The sequence below is a fragment of the Varanus komodoensis genome, unplaced genomic scaffold (genome assembly GCF_004798865.1).
Source record: "Varanus komodoensis strain SLA01 unplaced genomic scaffold, ASM479886v1 scaffold36, whole genome shotgun sequence".
NCBI classification, from domain to species: Eukaryota; Metazoa; Chordata; class Lepidosauria; order Squamata; family Varanidae; genus Varanus; species Varanus komodoensis.
This window is the reverse complement of record NW_025335873.1, coordinates 1511164-1537485: the sequence shown is the minus strand read 5'-3', so window position 1 is coordinate 1537485 and position 26322 is coordinate 1511164. Positions and strand designations below refer to the sequence as shown.

At 49.1% G+C, this 26322-nt stretch overlaps 1 protein-coding gene across 1 annotated transcript in view; it reads left to right on the top strand.

Annotated features, from left to right (window-relative positions):
- The first annotated feature begins 2116 nt into the window (after nt 1–2116).
- Nucleotides 2117–26322, top strand: part of LAMC3 (laminin subunit gamma 3) — a 52034-nt gene continuing 27828 nt past the window's right edge. Inside the window, exons 1-9 of the mRNA XM_044439711.1 lie at nt 2117–2489; nt 10814–11118; nt 13941–14071; nt 17963–18129; nt 19221–19409; nt 20345–20462; nt 20927–21025; nt 21934–22070; nt 25893–26094. Of these exons, the coding sequence (XP_044295646.1) occupies nt 2117–2489; nt 10814–11118; nt 13941–14071; nt 17963–18129; nt 19221–19409; nt 20345–20462; nt 20927–21025; nt 21934–22070; nt 25893–26094 (1721 nt within the window). The remainder of the gene's footprint in view (nt 2490–10813; nt 11119–13940; nt 14072–17962; nt 18130–19220; nt 19410–20344; nt 20463–20926; nt 21026–21933; nt 22071–25892; nt 26095–26322) is intronic.

Below are 26322 nucleotides of genomic sequence, written 5' to 3'. Positions count from 1 at the left end.
ATCGAACGGAAATCACAGCCCACTGGGGCAAATGAGGTGAGAAGGACACCGCGTGGATGTTTAGGGAGCCTAGGCAAGGGCTAACCAGAGAAGCGTCTCTGATGCCGCAGTCCACAGAGAGGTGGGCAAGAATAATTCCTCAGCCGCGCAGGCCCCAGCCCACCAACGGTTTCAAAGGACAAGGGTCAGCGCATCTTTTCGCTAGATCTAGAAATGGCCGGGCAGCCTTTTGCTCAAAATGTCAAGTCCCACTTAGCCCCACTCTGAACTAAATGCTATTTCTAAGCCATCTTTCATTTCTTTCTTTCTTTCTTTTCCTGTCATGTTATTCCATTTCTAAACCGCCCAATAACTGAGGCTCTCTGGGTCATTTACAAAGATGAAAACCTTTAAATGATTTACAAAAATAGAAGGGCTGAATCCCATCTTGGAGAAGTTGCATTCCAGTCAAAAGCAGATCAGGCGGGACTCAAAACACCAGCATGTTTAAGTTTACAGCATTGTTAAACTTACAGCAAGCTCAATGGCATCTCCTCAGTAGCAAAAGGTGCACCAGGAAATTCTCCCATGCAGGCTCTGTCGAAATGGACAGGAAAGAAGCATCCAAATTTTCATTTTGCAGAAATTCTTGTAGCTGCATTCCACAGGTGGGCAGAACTGAAGGCAAAGGGGAAAGAACAAAATTACCAGAACAACTACAACATAATTAAGTGTAATACTCTGATAACAAAGTCATTGGCAAGGTATTTCAGCCTTTCAGAATGGGGGAAAAGCCGGGGCAGACATCAGGTGCTGGGGCCAATCCGGAACGGTCAGAACATGCTTTTTGGATCCTGGCCCTTGTCCTTGGTATATAGCAAGCATATCAGTTCCATCTGCTGGAAGAAACAGATATTCCCCTTCTAAAGTCAAGTATCATTTTATTAGACATAATAATAAATAACAATAATTATAAATAACAATAAAAGTCATATGACAATAAGAATGTCCCACAAACAAACTTTGAAGCACATCTTGTGCACTTTGTATTGCACAATTTATATTTTTTTGAACGGCTTCTGTGATGCTTCAGTCTTGAACTTTGGCAAGCACATTGGCAATTGAGTGGCTTAGAAATGTCACCAATGATGTGACTGAATTCTGTACCAGAAACTCTGCCAAGGAATATGGTAGCGTTATTTAAATATGCGATAATAGCAGCTAGGGTTATAATTGCATCAAAATGGAAAGCAGAAGCCTACCCAACTAGAGAAGATTGGAAAAATAAGCTATTTGGATATGCAGTAATGACAAAACTAACTGTTTACATAAACAGAAGACCTGTTAAATATACTCAATAACAAAAATAGGGCTTGTAAAAATATCATTAGTGGGTTTTAATTTTAATACAAATGCTTTGCAGTCATTTAAAATTAATTTTAAAGGAATGGGAAAAATTTAGTATTAAGGATTACAAGTTAGAACAATTGTTTTATGCATTTCAATTAAGCAGTGATTAATTTAACTGAGTGAAGAAGAGATAACAATTACTGAATTTTTGTGAAATTTTTGAGCTTGATATTATATATAATATTAGTGCAAGATCCCTTGGAATCCTTTCCCTTTTCCTATATTCTACATTTTTATGAAAATAAGAAAGAGACATCATCAATGAATCAAATGCAATAATGCTATTTATTCATTTATGTATTTATTTAAAACTGTGTATATCATCCCATCACAGATGTCTCGGGCGGTTCACAATAACTGTCAAATAATTTTGGGAAGAAGATTCATATGGGCTAGCCCAGATCGAGTGATGTATGCAGAAAGCATTCTATCAATTCCTGGACTAATTATGTAAATACTTGTCCGGTACATTCCCTCTGTCTTCCGCTCCCTGAGCCAGGCCATGTGGTCTCCTACAGTGGACTGTGGGAAAGGCCGGTGCTCTCAGCTGAAAATTCGTCTCTGAGAACCATTTCCCTCTCCGTCCACAAGATGGAACTGGGAGAGAGGAGATCTGATCTGAAGGAGGATTCCTCTCCGAGGAGGCGGAGGAGGTGGGCCTCATGCGTGTCTCTGGAGGCCGGGACTGAGCGCGGGCATTTCGGCAGATCCTCGGAGACCTGTGACCATGACTCTGCTCCTCTCGTCGTTGGCCCTGGTGCTTCTGGACCTGCACCTGTCCATGGGGGCCATGGACTCCTGCTACGACACAGAAGGGCGCCCTCAGCGCTGCATGCCCATCTTTGAGAACACCGCGTTCGGGAGGCCAGCTCAGGTGTCAAACACTTGTGGCTCCCCACCAGAGGATTTCTGCCTCCAGATGGGCACCAGGGACTCCACCTCTCTGTGCCACCGCTGCGACGCCAGCGACGCGGCGCTCCACCACAATGCCACCTACCTGACAGACTTCCACAGCCAGGAGGAACCCACCTGGTGGCAAAGCCAGTCTATGGCCTTCGGGGTTCAGTACCCCAATTCTGTCAACATCACCCTCCGCTTGGGTAAGTGCACTGAGTTCCACTCAGCTGAGTTCCACTCCCTTCAAGAGGGGTTAAGGAAGCTTTGGCAGGAATGAACCAATCTCTGTCTTACTTTGTGCAGCTTTCTTATTTTCTAAGCCCACAGCTGTTTAGACCCCAGTAGGTGAACTTCTTGAGTTCTGAAGCCCTCCTGAAACCCATGTACATTTCTGGGCTCTTTCACACGCATGAAAATTCATGTGCATTTGGATGCCATTTCCCCTACCATATACATTTCTTTGTTAAGTATCCCTTTTTGTATGCTATTTGTATGCTATTTAATGTACGAATTCTATGCACAGTGTCTCATAATGGATACATATTGATGCAGTTTTTGATCAGGGAACTGCATCTCAAAAATCTAACAAGAAAAACAACAATGGATAATTGCATTTGAGCCCATGTATTCATTTAGAAAGTGTGCATTAGACCGGGCCCTCTTAAAATGCAAATGAAATTAATGTCATCACTCACCCCAACATCTCAAAGTTGTTTCCATTTTGTTTTGTTACTTGGAAGGAAGTGTTGCGAGGTCGCTGGAAAGATCACTTTTCTTCAGAAAAGAGAATATGGTTGACTTTTTTAAAAATAAGTCTTCACATGCATGCACAGGTTAAGAAGATGAAATGCAGGCAGACAGATGTTTTCAGGATGAAGATGGCTTGGCCTTTGGTAAAAGGCCTAGCACCAGAGTTTAGTACGCTTGGGCATTTGCTGTGGCCCCAAGACCAGTGTAAGATTCCCTGCCAGCAAGTGAGCATTTCCACAGCCGGTGTGATGGTTTGAGTGTGGGAGATTTGGGTTGTAGTTCCCACTGGACAACTTTGTGCAGTCACTGACTCTCAGGCCAGTGTACCTCACAGGGGTTTTGTGAGAATAAAAGGAGAAGAGAAGCCCCCTGGCGTTCCCTGCAGGAAAAGGGGTGGATGGTAATAAGAATAAACAAAATGCCCACCTTACACATGAAGATCAGCTGCTGACGTAGATAATTCTCGGTTTGTTTGTTGTGCCTCTTCCAAATGAGGGGGGACTTGGTGGGTTCCATGTCGGAGGAGCACTTAATCCTGGAGCCAGATTTATGAGTAACTTTTCAAGTAGGCTGTTGCAGTGCGGACATGTGGCTTCCTTTGCAACCGGCTCTCACCGTGCAGTTAGTTCAGAACGCGACTGCAAGTTTAATATCCAAGACTAGGAATTTTGAGCTTATTAAGCCTGTAATTTGTCCACCGCTTTGTCTTACAGCCTATTTGCAAGCCTTATTTAAAGGGCTGGTTTTAATCTGTAGAAATGGCTTATGAGCAGGTTACTGCGTGGGGGGGCAGGCAGTTAAAACTTGGGCCCGTCATTGTCTCTCAGCCTGAGACCACCTAGGATTGTGATGAGGAAAAATCGGAGGGGCAGTCACAGGAACTTTCCTGATCTGGTTGGAAGAAAGAGATAAATGCAAGAGCCTTGAACTCCTGTTTGCCTCTGTCTAGGAACTGCTTCAGATTCTGCTTTGTATGAGGTATTTGAATGTTGCAAGGATTTTGCAAGGTGCATTTCGCAGAAAACTGAGCAACGGGGCAGCTTAATAAATACAGCAGATAAGACAAAGAGATTGCAATCCTACGCATGTTTAGAAGGAAGAGAAGTCTCACAAGTGGAGGATCCTGCAAGTCTGGGGACTCTTTCCCTTTGTAACATACACAAGAGTGAGCTCTGAAAGACCACGGGAGGCACTGTGCCTGCATATACCGGTTGCTGGCGAACATGGGCATTATGGTGCTGCTCCACTCACATTCTCTTGTGGGCTTCCTGTTGGGACTAAAAGGAGACTATTCAGACCCCTGCTTGGATCACGAACATCTCTTGTTATACATAAATCAACTAGTCCCCCACTGAGAACAAGGCAGGATGATATGATGCCCCATCAGATAATGTCTGTCACTAGCCAAAAAGAAAACAGAAATCCTTAATATATTTCCCCATCCCTTTGGGGTGGTTTCAAACACGATGCATCGCCCTTTTCTTTCCAGAGGTTTCCTAAGTTGCTTTTGTTTTTTTTGCTCCATAAAAGATCCTGGCCCTCGGCCAGCTTTGAACAGTTTCATTACCCTTTTTATCAGCTCCCCTCCTGAGACAGCTCTGGGCACTTACAGGAGAACCGCCACTGGGTGCTCAACAAATAACCCATCACAATCTTGTCCACTTATCCCGAAGATGGGAATTCTCTGGAGGTCTCTGAGTGCAGCCTGCACCATTGACCTTCCCAGTGGATCCAGGTGGTAAAACTGGGAGGAAAAGGGGACAGGAGGTTCAGGCAATGGCCACAGAGTCTCTAGGGAGACGAGGGCTCTCCAGGCCAAGGAAAGTCAGAACAGCCTGTCTCTGAGAGGTTGCCCCTTTCCCAGCCTCCTGTGAATCTGTGGACATCTGTTCCAAATTGAAGGAAGTTTGGATAGGGCTTCCTGCTTAGGATGAAAGGTGACACGGAGAGGGGCTGTAGCTCCCACCCGCCCCCTTCCAGGCTCCGACACCTCCGCTAAACCAGGCATGTGTTGTTTTTTCCCTCTTGGCATTGTCCTGTGTCCTGGGGGAAGGATCTGTTGCTGCCAAAGGAACTTTCTGCACGTCATGATGTGGTAAGACAAGGATCGGGCTTTTTTCTGGTAACCACTGCAAACAGGCAGATCACTGGAACAAAACTCCGCTTTTGTTCATTTCTGAAAGGAGTGCTTGCAGTTTAAGCAACCTCCTCTACGACTGATGCTAAGGTTCAGACCAGTGTGATGAGGCCCATAAGTCTGGCCAGAGACGGGAGACTTTTAATTGGCCTAGAAACTCTCTTCAGCCTAACTTAAGGTGCCTGGAAGCTTCCGCACTTGTAGAACGATGTGCCTCCCATGAAGAGCGGGAGGTGCACAAAGATATTCGTTTTCTCCCCAGTCTTCTGGCCCTGCAGGTTCATTGCCCCTATTTGGGGAACAGGGTTATACCCCATGGATAGTTCTGAAAAGTTCTGCCTCGGGGTGGAATGGACTCCACCACCCCCTTTCAATGGGGGACCAGCATGGGGACACAAAGAACAGGGCAGAATCTACCTCTTCCATTTGCCCTAATCTTGCGCTCAACCCTGCCCGGAAAGTAAGCTGCGCCAAGATCAAGTTTACAAACACCCCAGAATCCCGATGGCTTCTTTGCGCAAAGTCTGCCATGCACCTGATTCTTTACGTGCAGTACGCCAGGCCTCAAGTCGCAGGTGCGGAAGCTCTAACGTGCTTCCTGCCAGATGCCTGACTCCACAAAGGGCAGAGAGGAAGCGGGCCTGGGTCCAGTGGGCCGAGCTGAGGAAGTCCAATGACGTCCCACATGCAAACCAGATGCCTCACACATCGATAGCCAGGCACTCCCCTCCCATCCAGAAGCTGAACCCAGAGTCTCCAGAAGGTATACCCAAAGCTTTCACCACAAGAGTCCGGGAACACTGCGCCAGGAAGGCCATGTACCAACCCCAGAAATCTGGATCGTCTGAGCTCCACAGTACCTGCTCATTTCTGACTCAAGAATCAGAAGTGGGCTGGATTGGGGGATTTCCCTGTGTTTTGTGCATTTTGAAGAAATGCTAATGAAAAGGTGCTCTTGCAGAATTTGCACACATGTGTACAATTTGCACAACTTTGCCATTTGCACGAATCCTTGTGTTTGGGACATTTTGCACGAATTGACACAAGAAATGCAATTTCAGATTTGCACAATTTCTGATTTGTGCAAAAGAGACCATTTTATGTTTTATGGGGGGGGTGAGCATTTTTGGTTGGTGTTTCTCAGTTTTCATATGTCCCTATGGCAACATATGTGGAAAAGTACCGAAAATTAATGGGAAAAGGCTGCACGTCTGCAGAATATGTGCAAATTCTCCAAGAGGGAACCTGGCCCGGTCCTGAAAGGGTTTCCTCATCCCTGGAGGAGAGAAACTCATGGCGGAAAGGTGTGTCTGCAGCCAAAAGCCCAGATAAGAAAAGCCCCTCATTCAATGCAACTTCCCTCTGTCTTCCTTCTCTGCCTCCAGCGGCTCACCACAACATTCCATAATGCAAACCAGATTCTGGCAGATGTTCACCAAAGCTCAGATCCTCACTGGTCACCTTGCCGTTTCCCCCGTCTGGCCACGGCTGGGTCAGGGCACATCGACTGACCTCCAAACAGAGGCATCCTGGATTCCAGAGCCCTGCCAAACAGTTGCAGGGGTCTCCATCCCATTGCCTGCTCTCTGGATATTCACTCTCTGGATATGCTGTAAAACATATGCAGTATTTCCACCGCCTAGCCAGATGGATTTTTTCTTGCTTGTCTCCATCATGGCTGATCCATGACAGATGTTGATGTCTCCCCTTGCGGTAGCTGCTGGAAAACTCTCTCACACACATGCACACCGAATGCTCTCACGGCTCCGTTGCAGACATTATTCATCTGGGTGCAATTAAGCCTTTGTGTTTGGTGTGTGCTTTTCCCCTCTCCACTTAGTCCCAGAATAATCGCCTTTTTCCAACAGTTTGGATTCATTGCCGTTTCAGCCCTCAGATGACATTGCCTAATTGTGTTGTATTTTTCGTCGTAATAGTTTCTGGATGGCAAAAGCAGATTTCTCATTGGATTGCTCCCCTTGTGTCTGACCATTAAATGCGATGAGTTTCATGGTTTAAAAAATCCAAACCATCATCCACTCCAGACAGCTTCTGCTCTTAAGTGTTGAAATGGGCACCACTGCACCCGTTCAGCTGACCAAGGAGGTCCAGCACCGTGCCAGGTAGCTGGTTCTGGCAGCTGCCCTCACCAGTCACCATAATGCCCCAGAGTGATGCTGTGTCAATGGGATTGTGGGAAATTAAAATGGCAGCTCCCATCTGCCTGGCAGCCTCCTCAATAAACAGGCGGATAAATAAAGCAGGGAATGAACCAAGGTGGGTGGGGTGCTGAGCGGGACTTGGCCAGCCAAGGTTCAAGTCCCCACTCAGCCGTGGCATTCCCTCCGTGGCTCTGGGCCAGGTGCTGACTCTCTGCCTAACCTACCTCACAGGGCTGTTGTGAGGATAAACTGGAGAGGAAGAGGCTTATGTCGAGCTTGGGTTCCTTGCAGGACAGGCTAGCTATAAATATATCTAATAAAGCGGTGATAAACGTGTCAGGGCTCAGCTGCAAGAAAGTAAGGTATGCCCTGCTGGATTGGGCCAAGGGACCATCTGATTCAGGGCCACAGGGAGCAGCCAGCTGCCCACAGGAAAGAAACACACATGACCCATGTTCCCCAGCAGCTGGTGACAGCAAGGCTTTTGCATTCCTGCCAGCACCCTAAACAAATTAGGATGTGCGAGCATCTTATAACGTACAACTTAAGAATTCTCTGGAAATTTGTGTGGGACTTTGGCTGGCAATCCTCAGAAGGCAGCATTCCCTAAGGGCCAGGCATTTTTTCTAATGCCATTCTGATTCTAGCCACATTAATTTGTTTGGACTGCCTGTTTAATGTTTTTCCGGCAGAGAACTTCCCTAGAGCAGGACTGCTTGCACTGTTTTCTTTGGATAAAACACATTTGTTTGTTGGTCTAAGGAAGAAGACAGACGAGGAGACATAAACATTCAATTTTAGATCCAAGAGATCGACGGGAAAGGAGATTTGCCTGTTTTTTATTACAAGAGTACAAGATGCTGCCTAAGAAAAGGAAGCTTTTTTAGAAGACCAGAGCAGGAGCTGTAAGTTTCTGTTGTAGTTTGGTGGACTGCTAGTCAAGATTCGTGGCAATCCATTCCATCCTCCTCCCAGTGAAAGTCAGCATTGCTTGACTCTTGGGGAAACTGCATCCAGTGCAAAATGCAGCAGCTATCTTGCTTTCTGCCGGACACTTTTTTGTCCTCTCTTGCAGCGATTGTACCAGCTGCCTATCAGTTTTTTCCCCTACAACTTCCTAAACAGGCTTTTAGGAAGCAGCACATCTGAAAGAAAGGATCCACCGATATGATCATCTTCAGACACCCTTCCGTGTGCCCCCACAACCCCCTCCACCATGAGTATGTCGCTGGGATCCCAGAACGGGGACTACTTAGCGCTGGCACCCTGACCATGAAATTCTGTCCCAGAAGAACCCAAACTAAAAGTCCAATTCCAAATGAAACCATTTTTTTCCATGCAGTCCATAAGGCTTTTTAATATTTACCCATGCAATCCCGCCTGTTCAGACATAAGTAGGACATGGAGAGGCAGTGTGGCACAGTGGTTAAGAGCATGGGACTGGGACTCCAGCGAGCCGGGTTTGAGTCCCTGCTCAGCCATGAAGCCAACTGGGTGACTTTGGGCCAGTCACAGACTCTCAGCCCAACCTACCTCACAGGGTTGTTGTGGGGATAAGATGGAGGAGGAGATGTAAGCTGCCTTGAGCCCTTTGTAGGAAAAAGGCAGGATATAAATTGAAAAATAAATAAATAAATAAATAAAATGGAATAATCAACTCCAGTTGCAACAACCCAGATTCAGGTTGGACATCAGGAAAAGCTTCCTCACTGTCAGAGCCATACGGCAGTGGGACCAGCTGCCTGGAGAGGTGGTGGGCTTTCCCACACTGGAGGGATTCAAAAAGAAACTGGGCAGCCCTCTGAGTGGGATGGTGTCACATGGTGTCCTGCAAGAACAGGGGTTGGACTAGATGGCCTTCATGGCCCCCTCTAATTCTACTACTCTAATATTCTATGACGCTCAAATAAATTCAGCCTATTTCTAGGTAAGCTGGTACAGCGTTGCAGCACAAGGGTACAACTCTATGCCTGTTTGGACAGAAAAACGTCCTACAATTCCCAGTATCCCCCAGCTTGGTACAGGCAGGATTCCTTGAACTACACCCTCTGCACCAACCCCGGGGCTGGTTTTCCATCCTTGGAGCCCAGCTGATGCAGAAAGGACTGTACCAGCTGGGAAGGCAGAGGAGGGCCTATGAGCGCAGCATTTCTGCCCTTCCTCGGAAGGCATTCCCAAGACTGGAGCTGGCCCTCCAACCTGTTCCATGCCCTGCTAAACAAAGTCAGGAGGCGACAGTCACAGAAGATGAAGCTTCTTCCTGGGGATAATGTGCTCACAAGGTCCTTACATCCGAATAGCTCTACTTAAGACTGAGCCACACAAGTATAAAGGGGAGCTCCAAAATTCAAAGAAAAGGTCAAATGGACTAAAAAATTGGGAGCAGGACTGCAGGTGGCACAGTGGGTTAAACCGCTGTGCTGCTGGGCTGGTTGATCGAAAGGTCGCTGGTTCGAGTCTGCACAACGGGGTGAGTTCCCGTTGCTCCGTCCCAGCTCCTGCCCACCTTGCAGTTAGAAAGCATGCAAATGTACGTAGATAAAAAGGTACCACTTTGGTGGGCAGGTAACAGCGTTCCATGCACCTTGGTGTCTAATGCCGGCCACATGACCACAGAGACTGTCTGCGGACAAACGCTGGCTCCCTCGGCAAGGAAACAGAGAGGAGCACCGCCCCCTAGAGTCAGGCGTGACTGGACTTCACATGAAGGGGAAACCTTTACCTTTACCTTATGCAAGGGAGAGAGATTTGTTTGATTCACATGCTGAATTTCACACCAATATGTAAGTTGAAACTCAGTTGTTGTTTTGTGTGCGTGTGTGGTTTTGTTTGTTTTGCCATTGTGCAATGAAATCTGCCAATCCAACCAGTGTCTACATTAGGGGAAGATGGATATATACATGCATACATGGGAGATGAAACTTCAGAAATGCATTATATATAAAAAAAATTGCTCATAAAAAGATGCCTTCATGTTAGACATAGCAACTTGCAAAATGCATGTGGTAAGACAGATGTGCACAAAATGAAGAGGGGTTTCCATGCAAGCTTTCCTCTCGAGTTCTCAATAAACTGAACTGAAGACTGCAAAACTACGAACTGGAAACAACCCAAAATTGACACATTTGCCCATTCTTTCCCTGAATTATGGTAATATTTTTGCACTAGCACGTCAACTGACATGAGGTTGTCCTTTGAAATCTGCACTGACCTTTGCAATGGAGTTTTCCAATAAAACCTAACACTTGTTTTTCAAAAGTCAACATGAATGTTCATACTAGGGAAACACCCAGAAAAAATGCAATATTTCCGTGAAAATTCCATCACAAACTAACCAACATGGCCTTTTTTCTGTTTAAACATGCATAGGATTGGGCCCTTCGTAAGTCAAGTGACCAGCTGTACCATTAAAAAAAAAAAAACTTGCAGGGAAAGATTCCAAACGTGTCTTCCTTTGCTTTCTCTCTTCCTTCTTTAGGAAAATCCTATGAAATCACCTACGTGAGGTTGAAATTTCACACCAGCCGCCCAGAAAGTTTTGCCATCTATAAGCGGAGCCGAGCCGACGGCCCCTGGATCCCATACCAATACTACAGTGCTTCGTGCAGGAAGACCTACGGCAGACCAGAGCGCCAGTTCCTTCGGCCTGGGGAAGATGAACAGGTGGCCTTCTGCACGGATGAGTTCAGTGACATCTCCCCCCTGAGTGGGGGCAACGTGGCCTTCTCCACCCTAGAAGGCCGGCCGAGTGCCTACAGTTTCGACCAGAGCTCTGCTCTCCAGGTACAAGCCTCAGCATGGATGAACGGACACTTAACAGTAGAGGGCCAGGCAGACTCTCTTGGCCTTGCTGGCCCAGCCGCTTCTTGGTGCCCTGGCTTGGGATGGCTATAAATCAGGGCTGCAGAACCTCAGGGCTGGGGACACAATCCAGCCCTCAACGATCCCCAGAGAGCCCGACACGCTTCCCCTTTCCCCCACCAGGAATTGTTTGGTAGTTTCCCAACTCTATTTCTGCTTGCTGTTGTTGTTAGTTGCGAAGTCACGTCCGACCCATCTTGACCCCATGGACAACATTCCTCCAGGCCTTCCCGTCCTCCATCATCCCCCGGAGTCCACTTAAGCTCACGCTGACTGCTTCAGTGACTCCATCCAGCCACCTCCTCCTCTGCCGTCCCCTTCTCCTGTTGCCATCAATTGTTCCCTGCATTAGGCTCTTCTGCAGTGAGTCCTTCCTCCTCAATCGGTGGCCAAAGTATTTGAGTTTCATTTTCAGGATCTGGCCTTCTAAACAGCAGTCAGGGTTGATCTCCTCTAGGACTGACTGGTTTTATTGTCTTGCAGTCCAAGGGACTCGCAGGAGTCTCCTCCAGCACCACTATTCAAAGGCCTCAATCCTTTGGCGCTCAGCCTTCCTTATGGTCCAGCTTTCACAGCCATACATTGCAACTGGGAAAACCATAGCCTTGACTATACGCACTTTTGTCAGCAGGGTGAGGTCTCTGCTTTTTAGTATGCAGTCTAGATTTGCCATAGCTTTCCTCCCCAGGAGCAAGCGTCTTTTAATTTCTTGGCAGCAGTCCCCGTCTGCGGTGATCTTGAAGCCCAGGAAGATAAAATTTGCCACTACCTCCATTTCTTCCCCATCTATTTACCAGAAAGTGATAGGACCGGATGCCATGAGCTCAGTTTTCTTAATGTTGAGTTTCAAGCCAACTTTTGCGCTCTCCTCCTTCACCCGCATCAAGAGGCTCTTTAGTTCCTCTTCACTTTCTGCCACGAGAGTGGTATCATCTGCATACCTGAGGTTGTTGATATTTCTCCCAGCAATCTTAATTCCAACTGGTGATTCATCTAGCCCAGCTTCTTGCATGAAGTGCTCTGCATATAAGTTAAATAGGCAGGGCGACAGTATACAGCCTTGCCGAACTCCTTTCTCAATTTTGAACCAATCAGTGGTTCCGTGTCCAGTTCTCACTGTTGCTTCTTGACCCGCATATAGGTTTCTCAAGAGACAAATAAGATGGTCTGGTACTCCCATCTCCTTAAGAACTTGCCACAATTTGATGTGATCCACACAATCAAAGGCTTTAGCATAGTCAATGAAGCAGAAGTAGATGTTTTTCTGGAACTCCCTAGCTTTCTCCATGATCCAGTGTATGTTGGCAATTTGATCTCTAGTTCCTCTCCCTCTTCGAAATCCTGCCTGTACTTCTGGTAGTTCTCGATCCACATACTGCTGGAGCCTAGCTCGTAGGATTTTGAGCAAAACTGTGCTAGCATGTGAAATGAGTGCAATGGTGTGGTAGTCTGAACATTTTTTGGCATTGCCCTTCTTTGGGATGGGAATGTAAACTGACCTTTTCCAATCCTGTGGCCACTGCTGAGTTTTCCAAATTTGCTGGCATACTGAGTGTAGCACTTTTACTGCATCATCTTTTTGGATTTTGAATAGCTCAGCTGGAATACTCTCGCCTCCACTAGCTTTGTTGTTGCTCAGACTTCCTAAGGCCCATTAGACTTTACATTCCAGGATGTCTGGCTCAAGGTCAGTGACCACTCCTTCGTGGTTATCAGGGACGTTAAGCTCTTTCTTGTATAGTTCCTCTGTGTAATCTTGCCACCTCTTTTTAATCTCTTCTGCCTCTGTTAGGTCCCTGCCATTTTGGTCCTTTATCATGCCCATCTTTGCATGAAACATTCCCTTCATATCTCCAATTTTCTTGAAGAGATCTCTGGTCCTCCCTATTCTATTGTTTTCTTCTATTTCTTCGCACTGTTCATTTAAGAAGGCATTCTTATCTCTTCTAGCTATTCTCTGGAATTCTGCATTCAGTTGGGTGTATCTTTCCTTTTCTCCCTTGCCTTTTGCGTTCCTTCGTTCCTCAGCCATTTGTAAAGCTTCCTCAGACAGCTATTTTGCTTTCTTGCATTTCTTTTTCTTTGGGATGGTTTTCATTGCTACCTCTTGTACAATGTTGCGAACCTCCATACATAGTTCTTCAGGCACTCTGCCTATCAGCTCTAATTCCTTAAATCTATTTGTCTGTTAGGTGCCGAAAAATCTTTTCCGGTCATGTATGGTGATCTAATGAACAGGAGCTTTCCCAGATTTCCTGACAGCCCTGCTCAACTCTTGCAAACTCAAGTCTGTGGCTTCCTTCATAAAATTGATCCTTCTCATCTTTGGGCTTGAGTTTTCCCTACCATAATTGTATTCTCCAGGGAGTCTTGCCTTCTCAAAAAGACCTTTCCAACTTTGGCACAGTTTTTCCCCATTCTAGAAGGTTGAAGCACTCATCTTGGATAGACTGACTGCAGTAAGAGCTCAAGGTAAATTATGCCATTTTTTTGGTGCCATCACCAGAATGCCGCCTCCTGAGAGCTGCTCCAACATGGAATTCAACCCAAGAACGGAAAGAGGCTCATCACCTGTGCTTTAACTCCTTCCAGGTCAGGTGTGGCGCTTTCACCTGGCAAGCTCTTATGCTTTTACATCCCACTTTTTCCCCCTGCCGAGGAGGCAGGGTGGTTCCCATAGTCCTTGCAATAGCTCACTTAGCCCCACCTCTTCACTGCCCAGCAACGTTCTTCTCCCTCTGCAGGAATGGGTGACCAGCACGGATCTTCTCATCTCTCTGAACCGGCTCAACACTTTTGGGGATGACATCTTCAAGGACCCCCATGTTCTGCAGTCGTACTACTATGCCATCTCGGACTTCTCTGTGGGGGGCAGGTAAGAAACTCGTGAGGGCGAGCACAAGGAAGGGAGGACAGTGCCAAAGTTTGGGGGGAGTCATCCCCTGGAGCAAGAGGAAGCGTGGGTGGGGTTCCAGCTCTGTCGGGGCTTGTGCCAGGGCGTAGGCATTCCGGGGTGCTGGGCAATCCCCCCATCCCAATGAGGAGCCTATCACCAACCCTGGAACTGCCCGCCTCTGCTGCCACCCCTGCTGCTGCTTTTCCACCTGCTTTGCTCGAGCATCTGCCATGGCTTCTCCAGCAGCAGGCTGTGAGCAAGCAGTGCCAGTGGAGGAAAAATGGTGACGTTGTTGGAGGGCCCTGGGAGCCTCTGGGGCTAAAGAAGGCAAGAAAGGACATCCCACTGCATGGGTAGCAGGACTCGGAAGAGCAGCCATGGACCGCACGCTTCCCTCCCCCGTGTCAGAGCCTTCACCCAGCCAAAGCTCTGCATGGGGTGAAGGTCAAACGCAACGACAGAAGGGGCTCTGCCTCCCGTTCGCCCCTTTCCACGAATAAGACCTTGGCAGGCCTCCCAGCCAGTTGAGCTTCCTTACTCTGGATGACCTGCATCGGGGACAGCAGCCTCAGAAAGGAAGCTGCAATGGATATTTCCACCATGGCTGCAAAGGGTGAGGGAATCACCGCTCAGGTGTTTTTCCCCAAGGTCTGCACCATTTCTGGCAGCAGGTTCTGCTGGTGCTCTGTGCTGCCGCTTGCTTTGCAGGGCCCTGTCGTGGATCAGTTCTTCAGTGCGCCTCTAGATAAATCTGGTAAGCGACACGGGCAGGGATCAGCACCATAGACAGCTCTAAGGGGTGCTGTGGCTGGACGCCTGACAGGGTGAGCTCTATCTTGCTCCAACCAGGAGCAGCAAAACTGAGACTTAAACAGGAGTGTAGGCCCCTTTAGGGTGTTGGCCCCACCTCCGTAATTACTGGCGCAGGTTCTCTTAAAGCGCCCTGGCCTGCTTTAGCCAACTCATGCTGTAGCAAGGTGGGGACGGCTGGGCAAGTTACAACCCGCCGAGTGTGGCCCTGGGGAAGGAGTCCAACTTATCCTACAGTCCCTGGAATGTGCCCTGTTTTAAATAAAATGAAATCTTACAAATGCTGCTGAGGATATGGGTGACACTTCTCCATGATCAGAGTTTAGTTCGGTACACCAATGTGAATATAAAGCCCTTCCAGTGATACAAATATGAGCATTTCTTTATCTCTGGACTTCATCATCCCTGACTGGGGAGATAAGGTATAGTTAACATACAATTAACCTACCGTAAAAGTACAGTTAAATTATAGGGTGTACTTATAGTACAATTAAAGTTTAGAAGAATCTAAGTCAGGGTAATAAAATACAATCAGATATATCTAGAAGGAAGAAGCATACGTTTTCACCATCTAACAGAAGGCACTATACTGTGGTCATTAGACGCACTCTAGACACCCTAGGATTGGTTGCAGTCCCAGCTCCAACCTGAGAAATGCTTTCCAACACTTCCTCTTCTTTAAACAGAGATCAGCTCAGGCAGAACTTCTCCTCTCTTCCCGCCATCCAGTTCTCTTCCCCACCAAGGAACAAAGGGAAAAAATACCTGGTGTAACATGATATCCTGAAACAGTGGGGGGTTGGACTCGATGGCCTTCGTGGCCCCTTCCAACTCTTCTATTCTGGAATTCTATGATTCTTCATGATCTCCAGCATTTCTACTTTTTTTACAGCTAGACACCCCTGTGGGAGCTTTGTTTGGTGTTGCAAATGAAGTAAGAAGCGTAGCCTTCTCCCAGTGGAGAAACAAGGGGGTGGGAAGCTATTTCCTGGTTGCTTAATCCCAAATGTCTTGCTTTCCCATTTTGCTTTTGATCCTCTGCAAGTTAACTACAGGGCTGAAGTCAGTTTTATCTTTTTCCTCATTCTGAGAATAAATCGGCAGCTCTTTCTTTCCCAAACATGAGGAATTCAGTGAATTCTTATCAAAAATGTACTGAACCCCAGTTCTCATGCACCTGTGTAACTTTGCTCAACTGGGGCACAATTAGCATAATTTGCACAAATTGGAAGTCAGACAGTATACATTCTACAGCGATTTGCATTACTACTAAACTGAATTCAAAAAGTTTCATGGTTGCTGGCTTGAAAAAGGCTGATCTAAGGACTCAAAGACCTTGATCTGAATGGACATATTTGTTTTTCTTTCTTCCATGATAGATCTTCTAAACTCTCTAATTCTTTTTTCCCCAAGTGCAGAAAACTTTGTGAATTATAGCCAATCCTACCCAAAGCTGAAGTGAAACATAATAAGCTCCCATCTCAAATGGAACAATGCACCAAATAAAAGGAGGATGGGAAGGGTATCAGTAAAGACACCCAATCAGCACCACACTGAATGCATCCATCTCTCCTGCTCCAGATGGCTGCAGCTTGTTCTCTTCCAAGCAGGCCACCCTCAGAGGCAGTGACGTCACAGCTGCCCCACGCAGGGAGCTCTGGGTCGAGGGGTCAGGGTGACTTCCATAGAAGGATGGACAAAACTGCCATGCAGCTTGATATACATTCCACCTCTCCAACTTTCCTTCCCACGTGTTCCCTTTTATCTCGTTTTCCACATCCGCTCATTTTGGATGGGGGAGGTGTAAAATAACATCTCACCGCAGCAAAATCCAGTGCTCCCTAACCTGTTCTCTCTCCTTCTCCCCCCACGTGGAAACGGGACCTTGGAATGCTGGGAGATGTTGTCCTAAACATCTGGATGGTGTCAAACTGGAGAAGGTTTTTTGGCTATAGATGCTTCAGGGCACAGCTCCCAGCAAGGTGGCCGTTGCCTCCGCTGGCCAGGCTGATGGCATTGCAGTCCGGAACATCTGGAGGGCACCAGATTGATGAAAACCGGCATAACGGATACACTTGCTTCACCCCCTCATCCACAGAGCAGTGGGTTAAAGAACACACAAAGACAATCATCCTGACCAAAGCAACCTCTGAAGAGACGGCTGTAGCCCAACACACATTTTTCCATTTAGGTTACGGATGCAAGTTTTGTTTGTTTGTTTATTTATTTATTTGGAGTTTTTATATGCCGTCCCAGTCGCATAAGCCTTGGGACAGCTTCCAACATAATAAATAATCATGCATATAAAATATAAAATATAAAAGTTTGCATTGCCTTGCATCCGGTCATACCAATATCAATTCCAAAACCTATCCATGGGCACAGGAAGCTGTCTTGCCCTCAGCCAGACCCACGGTCCTTCTCAGCTTTATCCTGCCTGCACTCAGGGTGCAGAACCTCAGGATCAGGGGCCAAATCCAGGCTCCCCAGTCCAGCCCTCAGATGCTCCCCAGATGGCCAAACCCCCTTCCCCCAACCACCCATCTTTTTCTGGTTTCAGGAGTTGCTGCAATTCTCTCCCCACCCATTCTAAATCAATTGAGATTGCTGAATTACTGTCGGAGAGAAGGTTACATTCAAACAGCCCTGCTCTTTTTGGCATTTCACCGTCGCCATGTTGCTTCAGGCCCTCACACCGCTGCCGTGTGGCCCCGGAGAGCTTCTCCGGAAGGGCACCAAGCCCAAGGACCAAAAGAAGCTCTGATCTACCATAGTAGAAACCCCACATGGATTGGTAGCACTTCCCCAGGATTTTAGCCACCAGCTTTCTGTCACCCCACCTGGAGATCCCCAGGGCCTGAACCTGAGAACGTTAACCATGTAAAGCAGACTTTCTCCCACTAAGTTACACCCCCCCCCCCCCAGTGCTTGAACTTAGTGGCAGCAGTAATAAGACAATACAAGACTGAGAGCCGCCGCCCCGCTTTAGAGGGGTCCTGCTTTATAGGACAAGCTCCACAACTGAAAGAGTGGGTCTTAACCTCTTGGTGGCTCTCCCAGGTGCAAGTGTAATGGCCACGCCAGCGAATGCATCCCAAATGAAGACGATCAGCTGGTGTGTCTCTGCCAACACAACACCACCGGGGCAGACTGCGACTCCTGCCAGCCATTCTATCAGGACCGCCCCTGGGCTCGAGGCACTGCCGAGTCGGCCAACGAGTGCCTCCGTAAGTAACACCTTCACTGGGTTCCGACAAAACAGTAGGGTTGAGCATGGGTTGTCATTGACCCATGAAACATGGGTTGTTGCACTGTCTGAACTCAGCCAAGATCATCATGGACAACAATCCACAGGTCACAGTCCAGCAACAAACCTCTTCATGGGTTGCTTGTGATTCACAAGCCGTGGCTTCTTGGCACAGCTGGGTTCAGACTTCAGATTACCCATGGTTCAGCCACAACCCACAGTTCAACAACCCACACTCAACGCATACTCAGTCCTTGATTGTGTGTTTGAACATTGCAACAGCATCACCGGCATCCCCTCGAAAAGAGAGCCCTTATAAAATCATTCTGTGATTGGTAATAAGAACTGTCCATCACATGACTAGCCCTCCCCACCTCCCATGCCCTTTCTGCCTGATATTTCTCATTTATGGAGGGTTGAGGGGTGCTAAATAGGTCACAAATGCACCCCTACAAGTCTTCCAAGGCTCCAAAGCAGTTCCAAATTTTCACAGCAGCCCACTAAGGTGGTCCAAATATCAGAGATATGGGGTGGGGGGGTCCTTGCCTCTGAGGCATGATTCAATAGAGTGAATGCAGATTCTCAGTTGTTGCACCTGCAACACCATCTCCGAACGCCCAAACCGAATAACAATCTGCTGAATGAGACCGAAGACGGCCAGGGGTGGCCTCCTCTCTGACATCTTTTCTTCTGAGCTGTATCACAGGTATCCACGGTGCCAACCTCCCACCCCAAAACCCATTAACCACCATGGATTGCTTCTATAAAGCTTGAAAGAAACGCTGCAACGGACAAGTGCCCCGCAGACACACCTCTGGCAGAGAGATCAATCCCGTTCCAAATTCAGGAAGGAATTCTTGGGAAATAACATCATCACCCTGTTGGCTTCCTTTACATTTTGCTCACTGGCGCCTCAATTTATCTAGGGCTTCAGGGTGTGCTCTTAGCCTGCAGGACACCGAGATAGGTCCCTGCCCCACGGAGATTGCAATCTGATGTCAGGCAGCAAGTGGCTTGGCCCATCCACGACACATACTGCTGTTGACCTTGCCCTCCATGCTCTCTACCCAGCGTGCAACTGCAGCGGCCGCTCAGAGGAGTGCCACTACGACTGGGAGCTGTACCGGCGCACGGGGCACGGCGGCCACTGCCGGAACTGCCGGGATCACACAGCTGGGCCGCACTGCGAGCGCTGCCGCCAGAACTACTACCGCTGGGATGTCCGGACAGCCTGCCAGCCGTGCAACTGCAACCCGGCAGGTGGGCTGCCTTTGAAGCCTCCGCAAAGCGTCAGCCACTGTCATGGGGTGGGCTGCAGCTCTCCCGCTTTGCCTGGAGAAGGTCCCTGCCCGATCCCCTGCAGCTCCGACTATCTCTGGGAAAACTGTGCCTGAAAAAGCAGAGAGCTCTGGGGGTTGTTGCCAGCAAACCTGCTCCAGGTGGGCCGGACTTGGCCAAGGATAGCTTCCCATGCTCCTAAGCGCCTGTCCTGAGGATTCATACCAGCTGGAGCTACCTCTCTCTCCTGCCTTTGCTCTCCTGCTTTTCCTGCAGCACATTGGTGAGTTCCTTGCAGAATATAAGTTACTCCCCTAGACTCATGAGCAGGGACTTATTTATGAAAAGCTTTTCTATCCCATCCCCGACAAACCTCTCGGGATGGCCTACTTGTCTTCAGTGACAGGCAGGGCAGCCTCCAACAGCAGGATCTCTTGGCCAATCACAACTTGCTGGACCCCACCCTGCAGGTTTCGTCTGCCCCTCCTGGGACCCCAGCAAAGCCACAGCCACTCCCCCCCCTTCCCTCTGCCACTCGTTGACAGATGGTTTCCCAGCTTCTCGGCCTCACACACATGCCTATTCTGAAGGTGCAAATGCCTCTCCTAAGGCTTAGGTATGGCAATGAGGGGGTTAAGCTACCACATGCTGGCAGGTTGGGAGGTCTGCCCCCCCCCTTTCCTTTGGCCACGGCCCTTTCCCTGCAGCCACACCCCTTTTCCTTTTGGCCACGCCCCTCTGGAATGGGGCCTCCAGCATCTGCTCCAAAAGTGGGAGTCACCCCTCATCCTGAGAGAGGCTCTGCCCCGCTATTGTCACCTGAGTCTGGCGCGCTTCTGCGGGCATTGCAAGGGGAGAGCCCCCCCTTGGCCTTCCGCCCAGGCAGCCCCTTTCACCACCAGCTTCTGCCTCCTCAGGTTCCTTGAACCCCCAGTGTGACAGCACCGGGACGTGCGCGTGCAAAGCCACAGTGACGGGGTGGAAGTGCGAGCGCTGCCAAGACGGATTCCACTCCTTCAGCGAGGGCGGCTGCAGGTGAGAGGACGGTGGGGCACGAGGAGAGCTGGTGGTCTGAAGAGGCCTCCTGCTGCCCTGGCTCTGTAGCTCAGGCAGCCTGAGCAGAGCTGGCCTGAAGAGGAGGCACGATAATCCAGGGCCTGCAGCCCAGCAGCCTCCTCTGAGACGTGCTCTCCTCTCCCCCAGGGCAGCCTGCTCATTCCCACACCTCTTGCTCTTGCTGCTGGCCCAGAAGGGAGGAGGCCAGATGGCCTTCTTGCTCCCAGGTTCTCTAGCCATGATGCAAGCAAGCAATGGCACTCATGAGAACGAGCTTGAGCAGCTGGTGCGCAGGTCCGCTCACCGGTGGAGGGTCCCTTGTCCAAGGGCTGTCCAAAACCTGGAGCCAGGGCTGGTTACTATTTTAAAAAGTCTTTTGGGAAATTGTGCCTCAGTTCCAATGACAACACACTGGTTGCTTGCCTCCGACTTCTCTTCCGCAGACCTTGTGCTTGCGATCCAGCTGGCAGTGTGGGAACGTGTGACCCTAATACAGGGCACTGCGCATGCAAAGAGAAGGTGGAAGGATACCTGTGTAACAGGTGGGTGGAACGCCTGTGCAGGATTTGCCCGGGGCATGGCAGCCAGGAGCTTGCTTTGCACTTTAAGCTCCTTGTGGCAGGGGATTTTTGTCCTCTTCTGAATTTAGCTGAGGCTCCTGGGACAGCTAGTAGCATTTGACAGGAGGCAGATTAAGGCAGGAGGAGGTGTGACTAGGTAGGGTCACTTTAAGCTGAAACAACCTGGTCAGGACCTTGGATAGCTCCCAGTTAACTGGAAATCTCCCACTGGGACAATAGGAGGGTGTTGTCTCAGCAGCAAGCTAGAGCCAAACTTTCCTAGGTATTATCCAAACAAATTAAAAAGCTTGACTCTGACCCTGAGAAGCAGCTAGACCTCTAGCGCAAGCATTGGTGGGGTCAGTGGTGCAAGACACAGAGTTGAAATTCCAGCACCATCACAAAGAATTTGAGCCCATCAGCATGAACCACACACCTCCAAGCCAAATCCTCGCAAGAGACCACACACCCTGAGCCGGACTCCCGTGGAGAACCGGCCCTCTTTGTACCACAGACCTTATGCTCCTTGGTGCCTGCCCAGCACCGCAATGCACAAGGCGGGACCGACTGAGAAGTGGTAGGAGAATGAGTCTTCACTCCACTTTAAGCGTCTCGACTCTTCAGGAAGAGAAAGGAGCTGGGCAGGAACAGACTGGCCCCAAAAGGATAAAAGTCTCAGTGCTTGTGATGTGGAGCAGCATCCCAAAATCTTGTCCTCAGCAATTACCAGCATAACTCATTTCATGGGAGCAACATGCAGCTGGTATAAACTGTTGGACTCTTTGTAGGGGAGAAGAAGGAGCGGATATAAATATAATATTTTTGAACAGTAGATTCTAAATAAAACCAGACTTTTGCATGAGGCCACCTGAGAACCTTTTCTTGTTCAGGTGCCAACCTGGCAGCTTCAACCTGCAGCTCCACCACCCCTCAGGCTGCACCAGCTGCTTCTGCTACGGCCATTCCAGAGCATGCACAGCAGCTACAGGATATGGGGTCCATGAGATCATCTCCGACTTCAGTCAAGGTAGCTGGGAAAGACTTTACTTGATCTCTTCACTCAGGATGTGGAGGAATTTGGTTGCTGATCATGAACAATAGAAAGAGAGTGAGTCAGAAGGATCCTCCCGGGCCATCTAGCCTGGCCCCCAGCTCCGCTCATGACATGCCCTCCATGAGCATGTCCACCCCCTCATGTGCCCAAAACATACAAATATGTCCCCTTTGCAATCCTAAATGCAAAAATCCTCAAGATGTCTTTGTTATGCATTCACAAAAGCACAGTTCCAAAAATGTGCCTCCCCACTAAAAAGCAGCAGCTTCATGCCTTAGCCTATGGGAGGAAATGCACATTTTTCCTGGTGAGAAGCTAAAAGAGAACGCCAAGGGAGGTGAACTGCACTCCAAGGGAGCCTTCAGTGGCTCAGGGAAGTCACTCATATCAATGCTGCAAAGTGAAATTTTTTTCTGTGATGAAGCAGCACTGCTCCCACTGGGCATTTCACTGTGGCAAGTGGGTTGTCCGGGACATCTAAAAGGTGCCTGGTTGAAGAATCTATCCTGCAGAGAAACCAGGGAGAAGAGGCAGCTGTGCTCATCTGCCTTTGAAATTTAATTCTTCGCTCTGGAGCAGACATTCTGTTGGTCCAGTTGGGAAAGCGAGAAATCACAGCTGGTGGCCCCATGTGAATTTGTTAGGGAGAGAAGCTTTTGCTCTCACACTCTCCTCCAGTCCCACCCTGGGCTTGCAGTTTTTCTGCCCCTGGGCCAAGACCGTTTTGCAAACCTAGCTTGGAGCTGTTGGGCAGCCAGGAATCCAACAGGGCTGGGACAGCAGCTGTGAAATCTCTCCCTCTGCAGAGAGGTCCCAGAAAGACACTACACAACCCATCCGCCTCACATGCACGCCAGCAGGCCAGGACACCCATGTTAAAATTATTCCCTGAGTGGCCGTTTGAATTTCTCACAGGTTAAGGCAATGGTCCAATCCTGACACAACAGGGTGTGTGCTTTGTGAAAATGTAGGGATGAGTCAAAGCACCATCTTAATAAAATCTGCAGTGACTGCATTTAAAAAATAATGGGAATTGTCACAATTTTAATGCGTTCACTGGCATTGCATCGGAGCTGGCCTTTATTTTGTGTAATTGCTTAGCTTGTGAAATGACTTCAGCCTGGCCACTTAAGGGCAAAATTTTACTGTGTTTGGATAATTGTGGTGTCTTTGCGTCCCATTCTGAGATGTAGTTAAAGGTACAATTTCATCAGTTCTCCATGAGGTTCGATTCACACCACTGGCTCATCTCACTGGGCTGTGGAGGAATAGTGGTTTAGTGATTCTTCCGCTGGAGAATCGGGGGAAAGGCAGTCAGATGCTGTTCTCTCTACCAAGCAAATGCATTGCTAATGACGCTTTCAAGTTCTACTGTGGTTGATAGCTAGTTTCCATGTGAACACATCTGGATCTTTGAGAATATTCATTGCTGCAAAATATTTTGTCCTATTCTTTAGCCAAATAGAGGGGAATAAAGGCTTCCATTGTGGATTACAACCAATCAGTAAACAAAACCATCCCTAACCTGAGGCTTACAATTTTAAAAATGACAGCTGAGGAAAGGGAATGGGGAGGGAAGAGGAAAAAGCACGTCGATTCCAAGAAGGGACAGTGCTAAAAGTAAGGACAGCCCTTCTGGATCAGGCCCTGCTGTTTCTCCCTTGCTCCAGTGTCTTTCTCCCAGGGCTCTTGGAACCAATTCTCTGGGGGGGCGGGGGGCAGTTTGAAGCTGGAAGGGCACTGCCACAAAAGGGCTGATCCCATTGCCTCCTAACCCGGCCAATGAGGTCCTCTTGCTCCAGCAACTCATCTCTCCCCGCTTCAGAATCACCACCTCAGACTCATTCACATGCACACCACACCCGAAACACACACAGACCCACAACTCCCCTCCCCTTTGCTCAGTGCAGACCACATTTCGCATCAGCCCACCCCCAACCTTCCCACCCATGGCCAGCCCCCCTCTTTCCCCCTCCCACCCTGGGTGTGCCAGGGAGCAAAACCCCACTGCTGGCTGCTTGCTCACGTGTTCTCTCTCTCTCTCTCTCTCTCTCTCTCTCTCTCTCTCTCTCTCTCTCTCTCTCTCTCTCTCGCCCTCTGTGCCTTTGCACAAAACCATGTGAACCAGGACTTAATGGCTGGAGAGCGGAAGCTGCTGATGGAAAAGCAGTCACTCTGCACTGGGCCAGAGGAGAGATCGCCCTGGAGCAAGATGCAGAGGGAACAGCAGACTTTTTAGCCCCAGGTATGGCATGCCTGCAAACAGGAAGGGTCTCATTTCTTCCCAAAGATGACTTTGTAGATTGCTGTTGAGTACACCCACCTCTGTGGACAGGCGACTTTTGTCCTTGCAGTTCGTGGCATTTTGTGGGAATGGGGAGGAACTTTACTTGTGAGTCATGTCACCAAGTCCTCTCAGCTGTGCACGCAACCCAGGCCCCATCTGCTTCTATTTTCCTGATGTGCAAGTCAGGAACAAATCTGTCTGCCCCATAAAAAGAGAGGCTCACTGCTACATTTTAAACTTTAAACTGACTTTGCAAGTCGGGGGCCCCACCCTTGACGCACTGAAGCCCCGACCTCAGGGGTCCCACTCATCCCGTGCCCAGACAAGGTGCCTCGGCAGCCCAACCTGCCCCACTGCTGCACCCTTGCCCAGCTTATTTTTCTAGACAGCCGTTTGTGGCCAACTAAATAAAGCATGGCGAGGGAGAGGAAATGGGGTTGGGAGGCAGACAGGAAGCAGTGTAAACACCCACCCTGGGCCTTCATCCCCCCACCCCCCAGCATACCCCTTCCGCTCCCCTGCAAGGTGCATTTCGGACCTCCGAGAGGCAGCTGGTGCAGCGCTTTCCACACCGGCTACAAGGGGCTTGGCCTTCGGAGTCCTGGCTGCAGGACAGGCTGAGCTGCAGATGAACTTCTGCCTGCTGCCCAGGGCAACTTCAGGAGGCCACGGCATTGCCCCCGCCCCCAAGGGGATAAATCACTGTCCCCATCACCTACCACTTCCCAGGATGACTCCTCACACACCCTGAATGGTGGGCTCCCAGCTTTCGCCCAAAGGGGCATCCCCGACGGCAGCACTGTGCCCACTTCCCACCAAGACTGGGAGGAGGTGGCCCAGTGTCCTAGTTTACACATGCCAATCGCCTTTTGGAAGGACTGTCCAGCCCAGATAAACAGGTTCCAAGGTAAGTGGAGGACTCACCGTCAGCCTGCCACACCTGGCCATCCCACAGTCGGAGCAGCAAACCCACAAGCTCCCACTCGGTCCTCTCACACCCCTGTGAGATGGATTCTGTTTTCGTTAAAATTGTATCAGACATTCTTTACAGCACAGCTATGAAAGCGCATGCATTACCATAAGCTGCCTTTACGCAAAACAACTGGGCCCCGTTATTTATTTCTTGTATTTATATCCCTTTCAAAGAACTCAAGACAGCTCACATAATTGGCTTCTCTTTTCCAAGGGTCAAGGATGCTGATCTCCATAGCCAAATCTGGGGAGGCAAGGAAAGCCACTGTTGGAGCTTCTCGGAGTATTCAGCCTGGAAGCAGGCTCGCCCTCTTCTGTAACTCCTGGAAAGCTCAAAATAAAAGCTGGAATGGATGAAGAGCTGCACTGACTTAGGAGTCACTAGCCTCCCCCTGCAAAGAGTTCACACTAGGCCAGCTTGCACAACCTTACCCTTTCCCAGTGATTAGGTGGAACTGGCCCACTTAAGCCCCCAGCCTCCTGAAAATATCACCAGGGGCTCACTTTTCTGTTTCCTCTTCTCCCTCCTGACTCAGAGATGTTTCTGCATGACCAGCGCCTCAGCTACGGACAGCTCCTCTCCGTGATTGTCCGCACGGAACCCACAGTGGCAGACACACCTGCTCATCCCATCTGGCTGGTTTTGGAGGGGGGCGGCCTTTCCATGTCTGCAAAGTTCCTGAACTCAGGAGGGGACAGAAATGGCAGCAACTGTGAAGAACACACAATGTCATTCAGGTGTGTGTCTTTCTACCAGTCACACGGAGGTGGGCAGAGACCTGTTCTCCCCTGCAGAGGAAGGCAGGACGCGCTCCAACGGAGCCAAGCTCAGGGAACCCAGGTTTCGTTTGGATGCCAGGAAGCACTTCCTGACAGTTGGGACCCCGAGGGTGTGGAATGGGCTTCCAGGGGAGGTGGTTGAGGCCCCATCGGTGCGGGTGTTCAAGGATAGGCTGGACATCCATA